Raw genomic sequence first — 20,560 nt, 5'->3', positions numbered from 1 at the left:
CAAAACATAAAAAACATACCTGCTAGTCATTTCAACACTTATAGCTCTTATCCTTGAAACAGGCATTGTGATTCTGTAGCCCTGGCGATTTGCTGCTGTTTGCAGAAGTGGCTTTACTCATGGCTTATAACATTACAAAAGACTCTGTACCCTGTACGGTGATGAGGCACTCTCTCTTGAACTCTCAGATGCAGTGTTGTTGGGCTTTTTGGTGGGAGGGGAGGTTGGGAAGGGGGAGCTAACACAGTAAAACAAAACCAAAAAAAATCCCAAAGAAACAGTAAGCAGCTATGTGAGGCAGGTATTTGTTCACCAGCCTGTAGGCTTTTCATTTCTCACCTTCATCTCCCTTTCGTCCATCAAAACGTACACACTACTATCCTTCTGCAGCTATTGAGGGCATAGTTAATCAGCTCCTTGCTTCTGTCCGGGTGTGCAGCAAAAGCTTCACAAGTCGGAGAGCAGGTTACCACACTTCCCAGAAAGGGAAATGCAACTCTGAATGTCCACTGTGGTCCTGAACACAGAAATCCTCTTTTCATTGATGATGGCGAGTCTTGAGCTTCTGCGAAATCTGAAATCATGGACCTTTCCAGATCACCTACCTTGATATCCATGAACTTGCCGTGGTGATCAGCAGGTCTTGGAGCACTAATGGAGCTATTTCCCTCTCTGTTGATGAAGTTTGTCTACTGTGAGGGGCAGTGAATAGGCACATGCGGTCTCATCAGTGGCCCTGAATATCTTCAGATACCTCAACCTGGCAAATCTGTCAGTAAGCTCCTCTAAGCTTTCTGGCCAAAAATGATCAGAACTCACTTTGTAACAGCACGCACCATAAAGACATCTGCCGGGTGATCCATTGGCTTCTGACTGGTAGCAAGTACAAGTGGTGAACTTTGAGGTGATGATGCACACGGGTTGCTTCACTCCAAGGAGAGCTCTCATGTTGACATGTCACTGCTGCAGCTTTGGAAGGTCATGCTGGCGGCTTTTAAATAAGCATTTGTCCTATTGGCAATTCTTGTCTTTGGGGTTGTGTGTACCTGCAGGAGGAGGCGGCTTGGCCCCTTGTTCTTCCTGCCATCTTGAAAAGCTCTGCATAAATGACATCTATAATGACTGAATCGGGAACTTGGAGTGAAATACAAGAGTTTGAATCTTTTAATCAAATGAGCACGTGACTACAAACTCCTAGGCATGGACTTTACTCCTTTTCTCTCTAATACGTGTAAACCTGGATGGCTCATCTGAAAGTGCTTCAGGACCTGAGTAAAATTGAATGTCTGAGTACATGGGCAGGGAGAATTTGTCAGCAGTGTTTTCAAAGGAATCATACCTAACCTCAAGGATACCATTGGAAAATCCCAGGGAGACGGGGAGCAAAGCTCCTGCAGTTCCTGTGCATGTAACAGAAGGATTCCCAAGATGATCCCTTGGTTGCTAGCTGAGTGGAGTGTGATCTTATATGCTACGTTCCTAATGGAACCTGAAATGTCAGATCCACACAGCGTCTCAGAAAGCAGAAGCCATACCGCTTGTTAAAGTTCATAGGATTTGAGTGGTAAACATCCCATTTGTATGGTGCAGTTGCTTGTCCTTTGCTTACCGGTGAGGATTTATCAGAATACCAGGATTGCTTCGAGTCTGGGCATCATTGTACTTAAATGCTAACAGAGCAATCCTGACTATTTATACCAGTGACTCTTAACCAAGGTGATGCTAGATCCTTTGAAGGGTGCCCCCGAGATGTGAGGAGATAAGCAGATAAACTAAACACAGGCTCAGGCTTATCCTTACCTGGACAATCCTGTACCCCACTGCCTGCCCCCTCCGCAAGGAGATAAGAACAGTAATATATAAAATAGTTTTGAAATGGAGTGCTACTCAATTCACAATTCACAAAACTTATGGAAGAGGTGCCTTGAGTCCAAAAAGGTTGAGAATCATTGGTTTTAATGAATCTGGCTTTTATTTTGGGGGTTGGGGTAAAACTGGGGAGCAGGCACACAAGAGGGTCTATTGGGTACTATGGGTGTTTTGGGCACTGTATTCACACACTTTTCTTCTCCGATCTTTGTCTCATGGATTGGGTTGTCTGCCATTTGAATCCCAGGCACTTAGACCATCCATACCAGCTTCGTCTCCCTGCGGGGCCACCTGCTTATTCCAGTTTCCAGGTCTCCCCCTTGAACAGAGACAACCCATCATGTTGAACAGTGTGGCAGTGATTTTTATAAGGGCTGACAACGTTCGGCTGTGCAGCCTGCCTGTTTGCGGTTGGGTTCCACTATACACAAGTCTTCGGTCAATGGGAGTCTCTGCTGACAAATAAAAATGGAATTGAATGGAATGGAATTGAAAGTCAAAAGGGCCCTGTAATAATTTTAGATTGCCTGAGGCACCATGCTCAAGCAGTAGCATTATAAATAAGGGTAATGTACTAGAGACTGAATTACAGTCAAAGCATCCATAAGAGCATAGAATGTGCACCAAACTTATTTAAAGTATATAGAGTCAGATTATGATCTGTAGGCAATGCAGTGCAGGCAAATCAATATTCACTCACTCACTCACTCAACGGAGGCCAAGAAAACTTTGATTAGGAAGGGGAAACAAGGAGGCAAGGCACTTTGGTGGGATTTGAGTATGAAGTGCAGGATAAGAACTGGAACATCCTATTTCATCTGTGTTCTTGCACCGGTCCACTGCACAGGAGGCTTCACCATACACAGAGTGTCTTGCTTCTCTTCTCTCTGTAAAACTCTTAGTTCACAACCCTGCATTGTAGATTGGATCCAAACTTACAAGACAGAGTGTCTGATCTTTCATCGAATTTCCCTTTAGTTAAATTTATATAGAGTAAATGAACAACAAAATACCCAGTATAGGTTTGTACCACAATCTCATGGTCTCATTTTGAGTTCACTTACCCCAGCATAAATCAGAAGTAATTCTGGTGACATCAGTGGGCCTTCCTAGTACAAAATCAGTCTGAGAGAGATAAGACTTCCATAGAGAGGCCAGGCTTGAATTAAGAGTCGATGCTTATACGTGCTGAGGCGCTATTGTGCTAATGTAGCTGTCTGCTGAGCAATCACTGTTCTGGTAGAAGCTCTGAAATAGATGATTCAGCTGTATAATGCTGCTATTCTCTCCTAACGAGACCATGAAACATTTTGACAGGGAGGATGGCTCTTTTTGCATATGTCCCCCTGTGCTGCCTTGACAAGCCTCTGTCACCTTGCCACAACCTTCATCCCTGCAGAAGGTGGTCACACCAGGTCTAAGGCAGAATCCAGGATCTGACTTGGAGAACCAAAGGCTGAATGAATGTGTTAGTAGGAATGAATGCACGGCCAAATGCCACCCCCAGCTACACACAGACCAAGCTCCTATTCATTGCACTCATGACTGAAGGGGAAAATTTGACCAAAGGGTGTGCTGGAATCCCCTAAGGCAGTGATTTTCAACCTTTTTTCATTTACGGACACCTTAAAAAAATTGAATGGAGGTGCAGACCCCTTTAGAAATTTCAAATGGAGGTGCAGATCCCCTGCATTTGTAAGTGTGAGTATTCACCTACGTCTAATTAATCATAGCCATCTTTCATGGACATGGGGTCCATGGACCACAGTTGAAAAACATTCTTGTAAGGCCCCTGTGACCCAGGACTCTGATGGCACAACAGGGTGCATGTATTGGCTCTTCTATCTGCAGAACTATGACTCACATAGTTTGCAAGTGAGAACAAGCTTGGTGTTTCATGATTGCTACTTACTGCCTGAAGCACCTAAAAGTTCAGCATAATAGGTGATCTCTGCTCAAAAGAAAACAAGTTCAAAGCCATTCTTGGTATTTCCAAAATGCCTGGGTAGAGAAAGGGAAGGATTCTTGGCAAAGTCATTGTAAGGGGTGGGATGACATGTTTCCTTGCATTCAGTGCCTCTGATACTGTCAACCAGATGGACTGTTTGAGAAATGCAGGGGAGAAGGCTTGGCGAGGAGGCTACTGCTGGGTGTGTGTGAAGGACATAAACAACCAAAGAGAGGGAGGAAGTATTTGAGGGGAATGTCCTCTCCTGAGGATGGTTACAGATTGTCCGTATCGACATTTAGATCTTCTAATCCTGTCTTTGATATTATGGATTGTGAAGTGGTATTGACTTACCTGCACTTCTGGTATGGGAGTCTGTTCCTCCTGACATCCCAGAGGGTAATACTAGGTGAATTATTCTTCCCTGAGGTCTGTCTCATGGGCTACCCTGGGGCTATGTTCTGATGCCTCTTAGCTTGTGCCTTAAGGCCTATGAAGGAAGTGCAAGTAGAAGTGCACACGGTGCTTGTGTTATCCTATGACTGTTCCATTTTCAGAGCTCAAAGAGCATGGCTGTGTATTGCAAGCAAGTCGTTAAGGTTTAAGCCAGGTAAAGACAAACTTTGGAGGGTTGGGAGAAGCAGCTAGGAGATATGTCAGGGTCTATGTTAGCAGCTCAGGAGCTGTTTGAACTGGGATTTTCTGACCATTTTGCCACTTGGGAACAGGCTGGGGTGTCTAACAGATCCCCAGATACTTCTACAACAGCGATTGTTCTTAAGGGTGAGGTTGTTTTAAGAGTGCTGCCACTCTATATTGTCACTGTTAGATGTTCAAATACATGCACAATTCAGAAAAGAAACAAAGAGATTTCAAATAGGAATCCAGAGTGTCAAAAAACATTCAGACCTGTTGTGGTCTGTCTGAGTTTTTTTGCAATGGAAAAATTATGTAGAGAGCGGTCAAAAATGAAAGAATGAAAGCAAAGAACTGGTATTTTCCAAGGGGTGCCTTGAGCCTGGCAAGGTTGAGAACTCCTGTTGTAGAATAAACAAAGGCAGGAGGTAGGGTGGTTACTTCTTTCTCTGGTTTGCCTGGTTCATCCCCAACCACTTTCTCCTGGAGTGATTTGGGAATGCACTGTGGCATGTTGGCTTTCAAATAGACTTTTTGTTCCATATAAAGTTCTGAATAGTCTAGGTACAATGCTCATTTAACAGAGAGGGCAGCTTTAATTGGTCAAACATGTCCCTTCCCCCACTCATTTTGTAACACCAGTCAACCTTGAAGGCATGGCGGAAAACTTAGCTCTGTGGTCTGAGAAAAGAAACTTATTTTGGATCTACAGAAAGGAGTAGAGGTGCACTGAGACATTGGGCTGATATCGGATTGGCACCGATATAAAGAAAATTTACTGTATTGGAAATCCGCTTCGTGTGGCTGATAATTTGGCCGATAAATGCCTGTGCTGTGCTCAGTCACAGCACAGCACATAGATGGTGAGGAGCACAGTCAGGCAGCTTGAAGAGCTGTGTGCAGCTGGTAAGTCTGTTGTGGTTGAAGGGGTAGAGGGAAGGGAAGGGGTGTTGTGGAGCAGATCAAGGTCTCCGCAGTGACGGAGGGAGTGGTGTTGGGGCAGGCGCTGCCCAACTGGGGTGGGTTTGGGTGCAGGACAAAACTATGGCCCATCTGGGGGGCATGGGGAGGAGGGGGCAGCTTCTGCTGCTGTGTGCACCCCAGGAGGGCATGGAGGGCAGGGCGTGTGCCCCTGGATCTGTGCAGGGCGGGGTGAGGTGGGCTGCAGCTGCGGGCTGGGGTCTGGGCTGCGCTGGGCTCTTCACAGTGCTTGGGTGGGGGGTGAGTTGAGCTAGGGCTGCGCTCAGGGTGGACAGCGGCAGCACTGGGAGGGTGGCTATGGTGAATTTTGGGGTGGCTGCAGCCCTCTCCCTCCCCCCCCCATAGCCCCTCTTCTAGTGCCACTGCTGCCTGCCCCCAGTGCAGCCCGGCCCAGCCCCCACCAGGAAGAGCCCAGTGCTGCCCCCAGCCCCAACTCACAGCTGCAGCCTGCTCCACCCCATGCAGATCTGAGGGGCACACGCCCCCCCCCCCATGCCCTCCTAGGGTACGCGCAGCAGTGAGAGCCTCCCCCCGTGCCCTGCAGATAAGCCACTGCTCCATCCTGCCCCCACCCCAGCTGGGCAGCGCCTGTCCCAGCCCCAGCCCCACTCCTCCCTCACCGCAGGGGGCTTGATCTGCCCCCATATCCCCTTCTCTTCCCCCCTCCCCTTCCACCACACCAGATTTACCAGCTGCACGCAGCTCTTCAAGCTGCCGGGCTGCATATCAGAAATCGGGTCTGTATTAGCCGATACGTCTCCTTAAAAATAGGTTATCGGTATCAGCCCCAAAAATCTCCATTGGTGCACCACTAGAAAGAAGCCTAGTTTTCCTATTTCTTGGCTGTCTTTGAATTCAGGATCTGTCCCTGTTTTCTCTTCCAGTGCTCTAATTGCTAAAGTTTAGTGCTTGTTGGTTGTGAGGGAGCTTGGAGCTGATGGAGGTATCTCTGAAGAAGGTTACATGTATACATAGAGGAGACGATGAGGAGTCCTGGGGTAAAATCTGGCTCTCTCACCAGCTTCTCCCTTTCTGAAACCTTTTGGGTTTCTTTCCTGATCTTTTTACCTTTCACAGCTTTGACTGTGTTTATATCTATAAAACTATAGAGCCCTCTGGATGTGCTGTTTGTAGAAAGGCCCCCGAGGAAATAAGGTTGTATGGAAACTCAGCAAAGGAAAAGGCAAGCAAGTCATCAGGATAAAACAAGTCCTAAAAACTAGGTGGGTCCAGCCAGGGAATAGTAGCCCTAGGGAATGCAGGGGAAGCCCCTTTGCTTCAGTCATTTGGCAACTCATTTGAGTACAGCACTGTAATCTGTTCCATAGGGAGTAATTCCATGCTGGCAAGGGCATGGGAGGGCGCTCTGTTTATGACTCTCTGCATAATTTTGGGTTATTAGCTCTGAAGCCTCTATAAACTAATACTTAATGAGGAGTCAGAGCATTCCTAGGACCCTCCGTGGGGAAGGAGGCTGGGGCCAGTAGCAGGAGGGTATTACAGGGTATGATACAAAGCAATTTCTAGTGTCACCTCTGGCACTAGTCACAGCGAGAACAATCTGTATTTTTTAGCTTCATATTACAGACAGTGTACTCCCCAGGTTCGTTCTCCTTTTCTTTTTTCCTGTTTTTTTTCTGGGGGATGAAAATGCTCGGTTGTCCAGATGAGAGGCATTAAAGCTGTTTGGCGTGACCCAGGCCTGGTGGTGTATAGCAGGTGGTAGATTAAGGATAAGAGAAGCATGCAAATTCCTTAGAGCTGTCCTCCTGCTCCCCCCACCCATCCCCAAGGACTCTTTCTTTCTGTAAACATACCTGATAGAGTCCATCAATCTGTGCACAAAGGGGGAAAAAGTACAAGAAACATTTTGGTTATTCATGGGGGAGGCGTTACAGAAATGAACTGCCATCAGCAGTATGGCTTATTCTAATAATGACCTTCAGGAATTAAATAAAAATACAGTATGCACAGCAGATTAAAAAGAACAAGCCAGTTACATACAAAACATGCTTTGTAAAAACTTGGTGACAGATAAAGTAGTCCTGTAACCTCCAGAATAACTGATGAATAAATGTGCAGGGGGATGAAGGGTGGCAGGGCAAGGAAGGGTTAGGCTGTTGAATATTTCAAGAGTTGCAGCTTACCTTGGAAAAGGGAGAAGGGTGAAAAGGTTATCAGTGCTTGCTTTCTGCCTTCAGTAAAACAAAAAGGGGGGAAGGCAGGTGGGGGCAGACTGAGCCGGCCTGGAGCCTGAAGGCATGAAGTTACAATTCTCCAACTTTAATATCTGCTGTTTCATTTTATATTCATCATGTCAGCATAATCTGCTTTTATGGGAATCGTCTTGGTTCCCGACCAAATGCATTTAGGCCCTTTTGCTTTTAAGTTTGATTGTAATATGAGTTGAAGACTTCAATGAAATGTTTATACATAAGGACTGTAGAAATGGCAAAGAGAAAATGGAATTACAAAATCAATCAGAAGGGATCTTTCTCTGGTGTCTTTCCACTGCTTTCCCTGACTCCCTCTGACCTTTCTCATGAACAGACGACCTATCGGCTGGCTTTGCACCAGTTCCTGGTGTAGGCATTTGGAAACTATTTCCAAGAGAGAGATGTGGAGACTACTTAGAGTTTTCTGTGCTTATTCACTAGAGGAAACGGTATATTTGGAGGGTGAGCTGTGTTTCTCTGCAAGTTAATTTCTCTTAGAATCAAGGAGTTTAAGGCCATCAAGGAGCATTGGATCATCTTCTCTGACCTCCTGTTACTGTAATGGCCACTATCCCTAACCCAGGAGAAGGATACATTGCTATTCTTTAAACAAACAAACAAAATGCAAGTGAAGAAACAACCACCTTGTGCATTCCCATTAATGTACCTAGTACTTCACATTATAAGGATGAGATTCACACCAAAGAGCCTTTGCTATAAGGTAGAAGACATGAAATGAAGGTTGTTAGACCTCGACTCCGTGCGATGCCCAATGACTAAGGAGGCAATGGGTCGATGCTATCATGCATCACCTGCACACATTGCTCTTCAATAGCTTTATTCAAAATGGAGACTGCTTCGGACAAGCTCCAACAAACCAGGGAGCTGCATCAAACATTAATTTTTCATCATATTTATACACCTTGGTTTATACTCATTAACGTTTACCCCACCTTTGTCCCTCCTTTGTTCCATCCTTAGTCCTTCCCATTTTAAGCTCCGCTTCTGTTTACTGTTTGTTTCATTAGCATGGAATTGCCTATGTATTTCACTTATTTACGTGTCTTTTTGCTATGAGCCGTGTCTAAGACTTTGACCCCACTTATTTCGGTCACTTGGGCGGACTTCGACCAAAGCCTGGGGGCTTCTGGAGGCTTCTTTACCAGTCACCATTCACCTTTTTGCATATGTTTATCTCAGATTCTGTTACCAGTTACGTGTTGTCTTTCACATTCCAGTCTGTTTTTCAGTCCTATGTGGTACCATCTCCACATCCCTAAGACTTCACCTCATTCATGGCGCACAGACTTACTTGCTGCTTTTTTCAGAAAATGGCTGACACAGTTAGAATGGCTTCTTAGCATAAGCATTCATAAGCAAAATCTGCTTTACCTTCTAATGATAGCTGGTGGTTTGCATCCTGTTTCTCTTACACAACGAGCTACATAATCTTACAACACTACTATATTGTTAGGAAAATGCTTGCCTAAGCGTCTTACAGTGTTACTTTTAACATACCATCCTGCCCTGTGGTTAGCAGCTCTGCTAGGCCACAGGTTGTAGCCCTTTTATTCAGCTGCAAATCCAATGCTCCCCAAGATTCAAATATAGTCACCCTAACAAAGGTAAGTTCCAGGGAAAGAGTTTGGGTAAAATGGATGGTGCGAGGAGATCAAGTTTGCTGAAAGAAAAGGGTTTGAAAACAGTTGCTAAAAGGCTGTAGCTTGAGTGAGAAGAGCTTGAGTAAGGTGCTGGCATATGAGGGAGTGGTGGGAGCCATTAAGCTGAACAGGTGAGGAGCAAAAAATGAGCACTGAAGTTAGGGTCTGGGAAGGTGAAGAAGAGACACTGGGTTGAAGGAAGATTTATGTGGAGCCTGTAGGTGAAACAGAGGAATGGGATATGATGAAAGATGGGGAAACACCTGAAGGCAATTGGGGTTAAAGGAAGGTATTGTAGGATCTGAGAAGAGGAAGGGACCTTTCACAAAACCCTTTCGGCCATTCCAGAAGGTGATGAGGCAAGTGGTCACGGGGAGGGACAAGAGGGAGGATTTGGGATTCAAGGTGAGGGATGGCCAAAGAGACCACCCAGGAGTTCAGCAGAGAGGGTCTGGATGGTAAGGGACCTTGTCAGTGGTCTCTGCAACGGGTGAATGGAAGAGGAATCAGAAGTGAGGGAACACCTCTGAATTAGGCACTGTTAGGGATCATGAGCCTAGCTATCCTAGGTCCCAGCTACCCTGCATGAAAGGCACAAGAAGGGAAAAGTGTAGAGTGCATGCAAGGAGGCTAGGTGTGGAGAGAGAAAAGACATATCCCTGCTAACCCTGAATAACATGCTCCCTTTACTTTTCATACCTTGGAAAGCAGTGAATGCACGGTTGGCTAGTTGGTTTTGGGAGTCCTGAAGGAGGTCTATCAGGTGGTAGGGAATAACAGAGGAATCCTCCATTGTATCTTTAGGACATATGAAGTGCATGTGAAGCCCACTGTCTTTCCAGACTGAGACTCCATTCCCTTGTGGGAGCTGCTTGGTATGTAATCAGGCAGGGGAGGAAAAGGAAATGGCAGAGGTAGCCTGCCAGCAGGTCTCCCTTGCTAGTGCCAGTGGTGTGTTGTCGCACTCTCAGTTGTGTTAGGATAGAATTTAAAGACATGTTTGAACCTAGGCTAAGACTCTCCTGTCTTCTAGACACTCTTTTTAAGTACTTGTGGACTCTTAATGCTTTTTCATTACTGCCTATTCAAAGCCTTAGCAGTATTTTATTCTCTTCAGTGCTGAAATGCTGCTAATTTGTTCAGAAAGCATTTGAAAGCTTTGATAACAGGCAATCATGGTGCAGGCTATTACACTCTCTGATGGACAACATATATATATAGTTTGCTGTAACTACAATGTAGATAGTGTAAAGATGATATGAGTTCAGTGAAACACAGGACAGCATAGTATTATGCTCAAATGTGAAGCTGGAAAACTTCCCAGCATTCATACAGCCCAGGGGTTCAGCTCCAAATGCCTCTGTTCTCGCAAGGTCTGTAATCTGTTTTTACTGGAGCAACTCATCTGATGGAAGTTGCAGGTTTTCCAGCAAAGCCGTGGGGAAAGAAGCTTCTATGGCCTTCATATTTTGTGGGGACACTGGGGCTGCTGAGGCATAACAAGCTGCTCAAAGGTTTATGCATTTGCAGTAAGTGGCACTTTGTGTCTGATCTTTATCAGAAATTGTCTCAGGTTTCGATTTTTACTGAAACGGTGGAATAAAACGTCAACTGAAAGTTCCAGGCTTAAGCCATTTTGGGAGGAAGCTTTTACAAAAGGCCATGTTTCCTTTTTTCAGGGGTTTGGCTCATTATTTTGGAGTCTTGTATTTCAGCTAACCTCAGGACTTCCCCAAAATGCACAGCTCTGACCTTGAGTCGTGGCATGCAGAAGGCATTCTAGGGAAAGGTTGATTCTGGAGTCACTTCTCTGCTTCCTTAACAGAAGGCAAAGGCCCTTACACCTTAGCATTGGATTCCAGGAGGGATAGGCACAGATTCTTCATCATCGTCTTTGCGTAGAAAAATGCTTGGACAGAACCCTCTTACCTGAGCTTGCTTGGAAAGGCTTGTTGTGCTGCAAGAGGTACATGTGGATCCTGTAAATAATGCTTTCGTTTCGGGTCATGGAATGGCAGCAAGGTGGCTCTGGGCTGATGGAGGTCCTGCCTTTCAAACATTAAACTGTGTTTCTACTTAGTAAGTGGGTGTATGGCATCTTCTCCAAGCTTGAGCTTGACTCAGGTGGGTTCTAATACTCCTGATGCATAATAGCTTTGTTTCCCTGGGCTCTACCTGCAGTTTTATATAGGTGTTGGGTTGTTCTTCATTTTCTGCCTTTAAAGGAGTATTAGACTATGCTTGTTCCAAAGGGAACTGCCCACCTATGGGAGAAGCAGACTCCTTCTGTTGGAGGCACTTACAAAGATGAAGGAAGTCCCATAAGAACACGGTGCTGTTATTTTATTAGATACTGTCTCAGGCTTTACCTCACTAGTGTCCTTGAGCGTTAGCTCTGGGGTCAATTTTTGATTTAGCTGGGGGTGAGTGCAAGGGGCACCGTTGCTTGAGCTTGCTTCTGGAAATAGCTATTTATATTACAGGAGGCAAAGGGGTTATGAGCAGAAAACCCATTCTGGTGGCAGAGGCATGACAGTGAATTCATGCATCTCCTCTGAGGGGCAAGTCTGGCCTCTTACGTATTCTGAGCTTGGTCAGGAGTTTTTTTTTTTCTAGGTACTGGGATGTGTCGCAGAATAGTGATTGGGAAAACTAGCTGCTGTTGTTTGTATAAGGGAGAGATAACGAGTGCTGTGGGGAACTAGTTGCCCTCCAATTAGATTCTAGTGACAGTGCCATTGTCTTGAATTTGTCGATAGAATAATTAGTGAGGTGCTGAGCGCAGGAGTTTGCAATAATGGCCTAACCTTGCCTCTGCTGTCAGCTGGGCTGCAGCCAGGGATGCAGCCAGCCATGGGGCAGGAGAAGCCTGACTGACAGGTAAATTTAGTTCCTTGGAAAGGGTTCTGATTTCTCCTCTGTGAGCAAGGAATCGCTCTCTTGGTTTAAACCGGTGATAAAAGATATTGTGAAGGCCAATCTCCCTTGGTACATAGCTCATACTGCTTTCAGGGATGGAAAAAATCCATTTCCCCCCTGAAGAGTAGAGAAGTTTATTTGCTGAATGGAGGGGCCTTGATCCATTGCTCTCGGTAGAAATTAAAGGATGCCACATGCTCTAGGGTGGTGGGAAGGGGGAGGAAAGGGGTGCATTTAAGTACAGCGACTCTTGGGAGCCACTCGAATTAAAACGCTCGCAGTGTCTCATGCAGTCAGCATCCTGCATTTCAAAATGGTGACGGGGGCGCTTTAACTAAACCTTGTTTGATGAGCTTTAGTTAAAGTAGACCTTCTGCCATTTTGAAACACTGGGGCGCTCTGATTGGTCCGACCTGCTCCGCCGTGTTCTAATCGGAACGCATCGGAGCACGTGCAAAACTGCGCAAAACTGTCTCGCCTTACGGCTGCTGGAGAGCTTCAAATGGAAATCAGTGTGAATTAGACACCTCCATACTTGAGCCTAAGCAGCTGCTAATGGTGTTACTGAACCACAGCCCTGCAAGACTGGCCAAACACTTCCTCTTTTCGCTGCTGCTGCTTGGAACTGAAGCCTGGCAGGGTTTGGGGTTTTTGTTTTGTCTTTTAGGTTTTTTCAGGGAAGGGAGGTTGTGTGTGTGTGTGTGTGTGTGTGGTTTTTTGGGTTTTTTTTGACAAATAGTTTATCTGAATAATAATGATAAAGAAAAAGAATTGCAAGTTTGGACACTTATTCATGTAAATTGCCTGAATAGTTTCAACTGGCAAGAAAAAAAAAATCAAATCGAACTAGAATCGCAGAAGTGATAATGCCACAGCAGTTTTACTTGGTCCTGCCATAGGGAAGACATTTGCCTGAGAGTCTACAGAATGGAGCAGTGTTGAAAGGGAGGTTGGGGCCAAATCCTCCATCAAGCACAGGAGGGAATTACACCTCTATTGCCCAGGTCCCGGTGAGAGCTATTGTAGAAGATGCCGCTTGTTTCCTTTGCTTTCACTACAGATTCCCAATACATTCTATTTTTCCTCAGGCAAAATTGTTCCGTTTTTGCATTTCATGCCAGAGAAACAGCAGCAAGAGTAGCAAATATTTTGAGTCAATCTGGACTTTTTTCCTGGTGTTTTTGGTTTGGGTGCAAGTGGAAGAATCAGTTATTTGAACTGACTGATTGATAGGTGGCGATGGAGCTTTCAAGACCCCCATTTAGTGGTATGCTGCGCTTGCCAGGTAAAACTGAACAGAAGCTGAGGCGCAGTAGCTGTTGGCTCTGTTTTGTCACTGATTCTGTGTTTTTGGGCTTTGCTTTTGAATAGAAAGTGTTGGAAATTCCCAAACCCTTAATGATTTGTTTCTGGTGCCATAGGCATGTGGGGTGTCTTTGACCTATTTGAAGAGGCAGTCCCAGCCCTGGGCTGTTTACGGTGCAAGTTAGAATAAAGTGAGGTTCAAGAGCTGGAAACTGTGACACTGTGGCTGAGAGACTTAAAAAAAAAAATCCATTGCAAGGGCTAGGAGGATGGGCAATGCTTTGCAGCATCTTCCCTGCTTGCTGGGAGCTTGCATTCAGTTGTGCTGCTTCCTGCTGGTATTACTTTTGTGTATTTAGTTGCCATGCTGGGGCTGGGGCTATTTTCAGCACTGAACATAATTGCAGTATCAGTAAGGTAGCAATGGAAAAGTGTTTGTTTTTTGTAATTGCCAGATGAGTGCATGTTGATCTCTGCTTTACTGGCTTCTGCGTCAAACCAGGAGATGACTTTGGCTCCTGTTTTGACTGACAACAAAATCTCTGCTAGGATTGCATCTTTGATCCCTTGGAAATATTTGTTATGAGTTTACTGCATGGGGCACCTTGCCTCTTGGGGACAAAGTCCTCTTTCTTTCATTGCAAATCCTAGTTGTATGTGTGCGCATGCATGTGCACACGCATAAACACACATACACTTTGTGTTGTCTTCTAGCTGCCTAAAAAGATTGGGTTTATGTTACTTAACCATATAGAAAAGATGGAGCTCTGCTTGGGCTTTCTGTTGCACTTCTCCTCCAAAGATCTCAAAACACTTAATAGGCAGTAATTAAGTGTACACAGTCCTTTGGGAAATAGGGACGGTGCTTTCATTCTGTATGCGGGGGAAATGAGGGACAGAGGCAAATTGCCTTTCCTTGGGTCTCTCAGTAAGTCAAATGGAGTGACGAGGAGGGGACCAAGTTGTCTTGGCTCTTAGATCCTTGTTCAGTTCACTTGGAGGGCTGCATGTCACAAGACTTGCATTTGAGTACAGTCCCTTTGTGAGCGTAGGAAGTTTAACTGCCAGGGCGTGTTTGTTGTTGCAGAGATGTCTGGGACTGTAGCTGACATTTCCTTGGTGCACTGGAAGCAGCAGTGGCTGGAGAACGGTACCCTCTATTTCCACGTCTCCATGAACAGTGCTGAGCAGCTGTCCCGGGTTACACCGCCCACCCTCCAAGAGCCTTCTGAGATAGTGGAGGAACAGATGCACATTCTTCACATCTCTGTCATGGTAAGTAAAATCTCCTTTTTCTGGTGAACCTACTGATTCTAGGGGCAAAAAGAACCAACTGGGAAGGAACTCCAGCTGGCAGCCAGATTGAAGTGAGAGGGTGGTGTTGATGGATGGTAAGCTGGTGAGTCTAAGATGGGTTTCCAGTTTGTAAATGTGTCTATCCCAAAAGCATGACAGCGCTTCTGATTATCATCCTTGTAGAGCCTCAGCACAGGAAGGAAGAGGATTGAGTGTGGTTATGTTTAATGTTATTTTCTCCAAGGGAGGTCAGAACTAATGCCAAGAGAAAAGAGCATGGAAACCGGTGCTACCACTGCCTCCATTTCACATGTACAATATATAGAAATCTCAGGTGGTGTCACTATAATAGTTCCTAGCAGATGTCTGACCCACATACAGAGAGATTAATGTTAATGTCTTAGTATTTTTTAAGATGATTTCTACCCAGTAGAGTGTTAACTATGGACAAAACTTTTATTTTGTTCTACGAGAAACAAAAATATGATCTTGCAGTATGATCTTGCAGTGTTCTTCAAATTCATCTCTTGTCCTCTGTATTCTTTCAGTCTGTTCATTTAAGTTACTGATATGTCCCTTCTTACACTGAGCAGTTCACAACCTATAGTGTGGTTAAACTCACAGCACCCTGTGATGTGGGGAGATTGCTGTTATTCTGTTCAGAGATGAAGAACTGGGTCACAAAGAGACAGTGAGTGCATCTATACGTGTGCTTTACTCAAGAATTGACTAATTGGCTCCGCAGTAAAGCATCACAGTCTACACATGCACTGTTATTAAGGAGCAGTAAGCTAATTCACTCTACTGTAGGACAGTATTGCTGGGGACAGTACTATCCTACAGTGGAGTAATGTACTCTGCCAAAAGGCACATGTAGACAGTGACAGGGGCTGGCTGGGGCACAAGGGTTGTAAAATAGGAGGGCTGTCTGCCACTTAGCCCTGCGTTTTAGCGCTCTTATGCCCCAACAAGCCCCTCTGCCGCACAATGCCACCACCCAGAGCCTGGAGCTGACCCCTTGGGCTTCCTGCCAGCCCTGGGCTACTCCACCCTAGCTCAAACTGCTGTGGTCCCGGGTGCATATGCAGATACTGCACCCGGGAGCAGCTGACTCCGGCACAAACTGTGCCAGAATTTACCATGTCACCTTAATGGCATGTGCAGATGCACCCATTGCGACTTGAGTGCCCAAATAAAGTCCGTGATAGAGGTAGGAACTGAACTGCACTGAAAAGAAATCCTAGATCATCTCAAACTTTGCATGAAGATGAAGTATGTGAAAAACAGAAACCCCAGAATAGTATTACCATTGTAGTTTTGCCTGCCTCTGCTTTTTAGACCAACATGGCAACCACCTATATCCACTGCAGTTAGGGCATTCACTTGGAACGTGCAGAGAGCCAGATACTTGGATTGATTTGGGCAGCCCACTGAGAGAGACTTACTCCTGAAAGGTCCACCATGTCTGTTGAAACTGTTTCATTTTTCATAAATAATGTAATAGTAATTATTTACTAATTATTAATAATAAAATATTCATTGCATCTCAGAGAGAGAGTGCATGTCTAAGGGTTGGTAGATAAAATCATCACCTAACATGCAAAGTTATCTTTGGTTTAACTAGGAGTGGCATCCTTGATATGAGAAACCTTCTTATTCAAATGGAGGCTTTTTTTTTTTTTTTTTTTTTTGCAAATACTTTCAGTTGTGATAAATTGGCATTTTCAGATGGAAAACTGTTTAATAAAAAAAGGCCATCAGCTCTCCTACTTCATGCTTCTCATAATAGAAGAAAAAGCTAAGTTAATAGAAGTGGAAGGCAATATGCGCTGCCCATCATGGGTAAATTTTATTGCTACAGTCTTGTGGTATTCCGGGAAAAAAAATTAAGCATTTACGTGGGCAATGAGAACATTTACAGCCAGATTAAATGGCCAAATTTCCTAGGAGGAGTATGAATACTTGTGGTTTACGGCATATACCAACTACAGACCAGCGAAGGAGACAGTAAGAAATGCCCTTATGCACAACTTGTGCCATGCTTTCACCTTCCTCCAAAGTGGCTGAATTGTAATCATTGTGGAAGGTCGGAGGCTGAAGTGGAGGGGAGCACAGGTCTGATCCTGACGTGTTCCTGTGTGGAATAGCTTATAGGGTCTGTGAAAAGTTGTGTGCAAACTGTCTCAGCAAGTTGGGAGCTTCATTACAAATTTGCAATTCTTCCCTGTTCTCTGTTGAAGTCATTCATTTTAAGTGAAGTTAGGCCCAATTTTGAGCTAACAAAGGCAGGGTTGGCAGTTTTGGTCTCAGAATTAGGTGTAAATCCTGGTTTTACAATTGGGTAAGACTGGTTTTAATTGAGCTTTTTCATCTGAGTGTCTGGGTTTGTTCAGTCAGCCTTTGGCACGCCTCCCCTGGTTTACCCTAAGCCTATATCTCTGAAACAACCTGACATACATGTATCTCTCCTACTTCTCCCAGAGATGTTGCGTTGCTTTACTGTCCCATGCTCTGTCTTCTGTCATCCAGTCATTTGTTCCATGTGGGACAAGCTAAAACATTATGCCCAACCTGATGTACTTGGTAACTGGTAACCTTTTGTCTCCCGTGCATGGCTCTGTAACTTATGCTGCCTTGTTCCTGTAGCTCAAATGACGGTGTCCTTCTTACCTCTTCAGGGTTCTTCTACATCCTTTCTGCCCTCATTTCACTCTGTGCCACAGAGCCCAGTTTTCCCTGTCCTGTAATTTAACTGAACATACGGATGGAGTTTACTTGTGAGCATTCTGTATTTTCTGACTTGGGGACTGGAGTCTTCTGGTGAAATTTCAGTGGATGAGTATATTATTGCAACCTAAAACTCTACCGTAGGAAAACTTTATTTTGAACATGTGTCCTTGGTAAAGTCTATGCATGGCTTTCTAGTAACCTGTCCTTTCCCTCTAAAGCTGAAGTGTTCATTGCATTGGGACAGCAGCATAAAGGATAGGTTCCAGAGGCTGGGTCAGTGGCAACTAGGAGTTTCAGGTTTGGCACGTTCTGGGTGTAACAGGTGCGAGGTATGGGGTAAAACTGGTGCTCAACGTTCAAACTTCAAGCACTGCAGTGCAGAACTGAAGTAAGAAAGCAAGGGGAACTTCTGTAATGCTGCAGTGCAGATCTGAGCTGGAGAATGGCGTACGTTGCGAGGGAGGGCGCAAGGATGAAGAGCAAATGAGCTGCAGAAATGATTGAATCATACCTCAAATTAACCACTCTTGGCATCTTTCACATTTAATTTTGCCTTTATACTTCCGTTAGATTCTTCTGGTGCTCACGCGGGTGGGGGGAGAGGGTGGATTTGAAAAAAAATATTTTGTTAATGCAGTGAAACAGTGGGGAATGCTTTTATTCTCCAAGTTGAGCTAATTATGTTCAGTGTTTACAGTGGGCTACTTCCTTGCAGGGTTTGGGTGGAGGGAAGATCCAGTTCAGTTCTGAGACCTGGCAGTAATGGGGAAGAGGGAGATATACTCAACAAGAAGAAATGAGCATGGAACAGTGCCTGTTACAAATGGCTGCAGGGGATGGATTTGGCAGTATGTGGTATTTTAATGCATTGGAGTCATTGTTGTAAAAGCCATGGATACAGTGCAACAATTACCCGATACCAACTTCTAGCAACAGTCCCCAGCTCAAGGGCATCTTTAATAGCAAAATAATACTTGTTTTTTTCCCCCTCACTGTTTTTTCCCTAATCTCTCCCCAATGAGACATAACATTAATTACCGCAGTTAAAGGGAATTCAGTCTCCATTACTGTCTGCCACCCCTTTCGTCTTGGCTTGAGCATCTGAAATTTGTCTCCCAAATGAAAAGAAAGAGGGGGAAAAATGCAAATGCAGGATTTTATTTATTTACTTTTTTTTTTTGCGCAGTGTCAAGTAGAAAGGAATCAATATTTTTGTCATTACGCCTGTTGTGTTTTTTTTTCCATAATCTTAGCTGTCATTTGGGTTTAATTGTGTTGTTTCCTCTTGTGTGGAAGTAAATCTTATCTGTTTTGGATTAAAATTCAATGAAGGTCACAGCAGCTCGAAAACTTACCAGGCTGCAGCAATTAATGTTCATTTGGCTTTGATAAATTGGAATGTTCCCCACAATAGGACTGGAGTGGATTTCAGAAGCAATAATTCTTCCATTAACTCAATGATTCCCTGCATGATAGAGCATCTTGTCACTACTCTGTTTTGTCATCTGTCACTTCAAGGATCTGGGCATATGCCTGATATGATTTATCATGATTATTGGGGCTTTTTGTGTCAAAACAGTTAAAACCACTAATTAGTCTTGCCCTATAAAGTGCTGAATTAAACAAAACACGAGAGAGATCCCCCCCCAAAATCTTGTTCTCCTCTTCATTTGCTGTTCTGGGTCATTATCAGTCCAGGCCAAAGGCTATCTTTAATCGTGCCTTACTTTGAAGGAGGGGACCCCATTGGGGGTGGGAGAAGGGTCAGCAGGAGCCAACGAAAGGAGGATAGTTAATCACTGATTTCTAATTATTTTTGGTTTTCAGTCCTTCACCCAATGATTCTGTCTATGTATGGTATGTATATGGACCCTCATTACTATAGTGTCTGAGGCCCTTGCTATCTTTAATGGGCTTATCCTCACAACAGTGCGATGTAGGGCCGTGCTTTTTACTCCCCTCTTACAGAGGAGAAGTGAGACACAGGAACTAAATGACTTGCCTCAGGCCAGGCACACAGGGCGTCGCAATAGAGCAAAGGTTTGAATCCTCCCAGGTCATGGCAGATGGCCCTAAGATTATGCTATGTTGCTTCCATTTTGCACACTAATTACCATGCAGGCAGATCCCATTGCTAAAACCAGCACTGGCCCACAAATTAGGTGGCTTCAGGGTCTTTGATTTGGAAGGCAAAGATCTTTTCAAAAGGAAAGTTGTTTCAACTATTATCTGACCAGGGCAAGCTCGTGAGGAATGTTTTGAAGCCAAACTCAACAGGTAGGATTCCTTTCTCTCTGTTTTGGTAGGGCCTGGAGCTCTTGAGCGAAGCCAAGAAGTAGATTCTAGAGTAATACAGTAGATTCCCTCTCCTAAATGAAGGGAAACAAAGAAAAATCTTCCTTCCCTATGAAGAAGGGGGAAGGAAGTCAAGACTGAAATCAGCCTTGGTCAAATCCATAACCACTGCATGAAGCCAAAGCATGCATTTTTGAGACGTGCTCGTTGGGTTCAGAGTTCAAAGGGTCGTTGCGGACGTGAGACAGGTGAGGAATGCACCCAGGTGTGCAGCTCCTGGGAAGGAATGTGCTCCAGGTAAACACCACCTGCACTTGTCTCGACTCAGCTCGCTGTCTGGGACCTGGGGGTAAATCCCCTCCAACAAATTGGGCTGGCAAAGATCATGGGGTAAAACATCGGTGAGGCAGCAGGCCTCTTTAAGTTAACAGGAGGAACTTTAGTAATATTCTGGGAGCTGGATTCTGTTCTTGCCTCTGCCCACGTAATCGAGCAGGTCCATTAAAGTCAATGGCATTATGCGGGTGTATACAAGATCAGAAGCTGGCACTGTGAGTGTGTACAGGTATGTGTTTGCATAGGCAAATTGCCCATTGACTCCTCTGGATTCATTGCAGGGATGAGCTACGCTCTTCAGAGAAATGTAGCAAACAAATGCTTTGTTTCATCTCTCTTTTAGGGAGTACTAGAGTGTATGGAATAAA

The 20,560-nt window shown here is 44.8% G+C and overlaps 1 protein-coding gene across 6 annotated transcripts in view; it reads left to right on the top strand.

The window, feature by feature from the left end:
* ASTN2 (astrotactin 2) overlaps window positions 1-20,560 on the top strand; it is a 598,926-nt gene that overhangs the window by 79,684 nt on the left and 498,682 nt on the right. For 4 of the 6 annotated variants that reach the window (XM_059715568.1, XM_059715571.1, XM_059715569.1 and 1 more), the window contains exon 2: window positions 14,623-14,810. In XM_059715568.1, the coding sequence (XP_059571551.1) occupies window positions 14,623-14,810 (188 nt within the window). Of the gene's footprint in view, window positions 1-5,298; window positions 5,360-10,704; window positions 10,841-14,622; window positions 14,811-20,560 lie in introns of those variants that run through there. The other 2 variants (XM_059715572.1, XM_059715570.1) reach the window with 2 other exon arrangements.

This window comes from Alligator mississippiensis, chromosome 12 (assembly GCF_030867095.1).
Source record: "Alligator mississippiensis isolate rAllMis1 chromosome 12, rAllMis1, whole genome shotgun sequence".
In the NCBI taxonomy this organism is placed as follows: Eukaryota; Metazoa; Chordata; order Crocodylia; family Alligatoridae; genus Alligator; species Alligator mississippiensis.
This window is presented reverse-complemented; position numbering and strand designations above follow the sequence as displayed.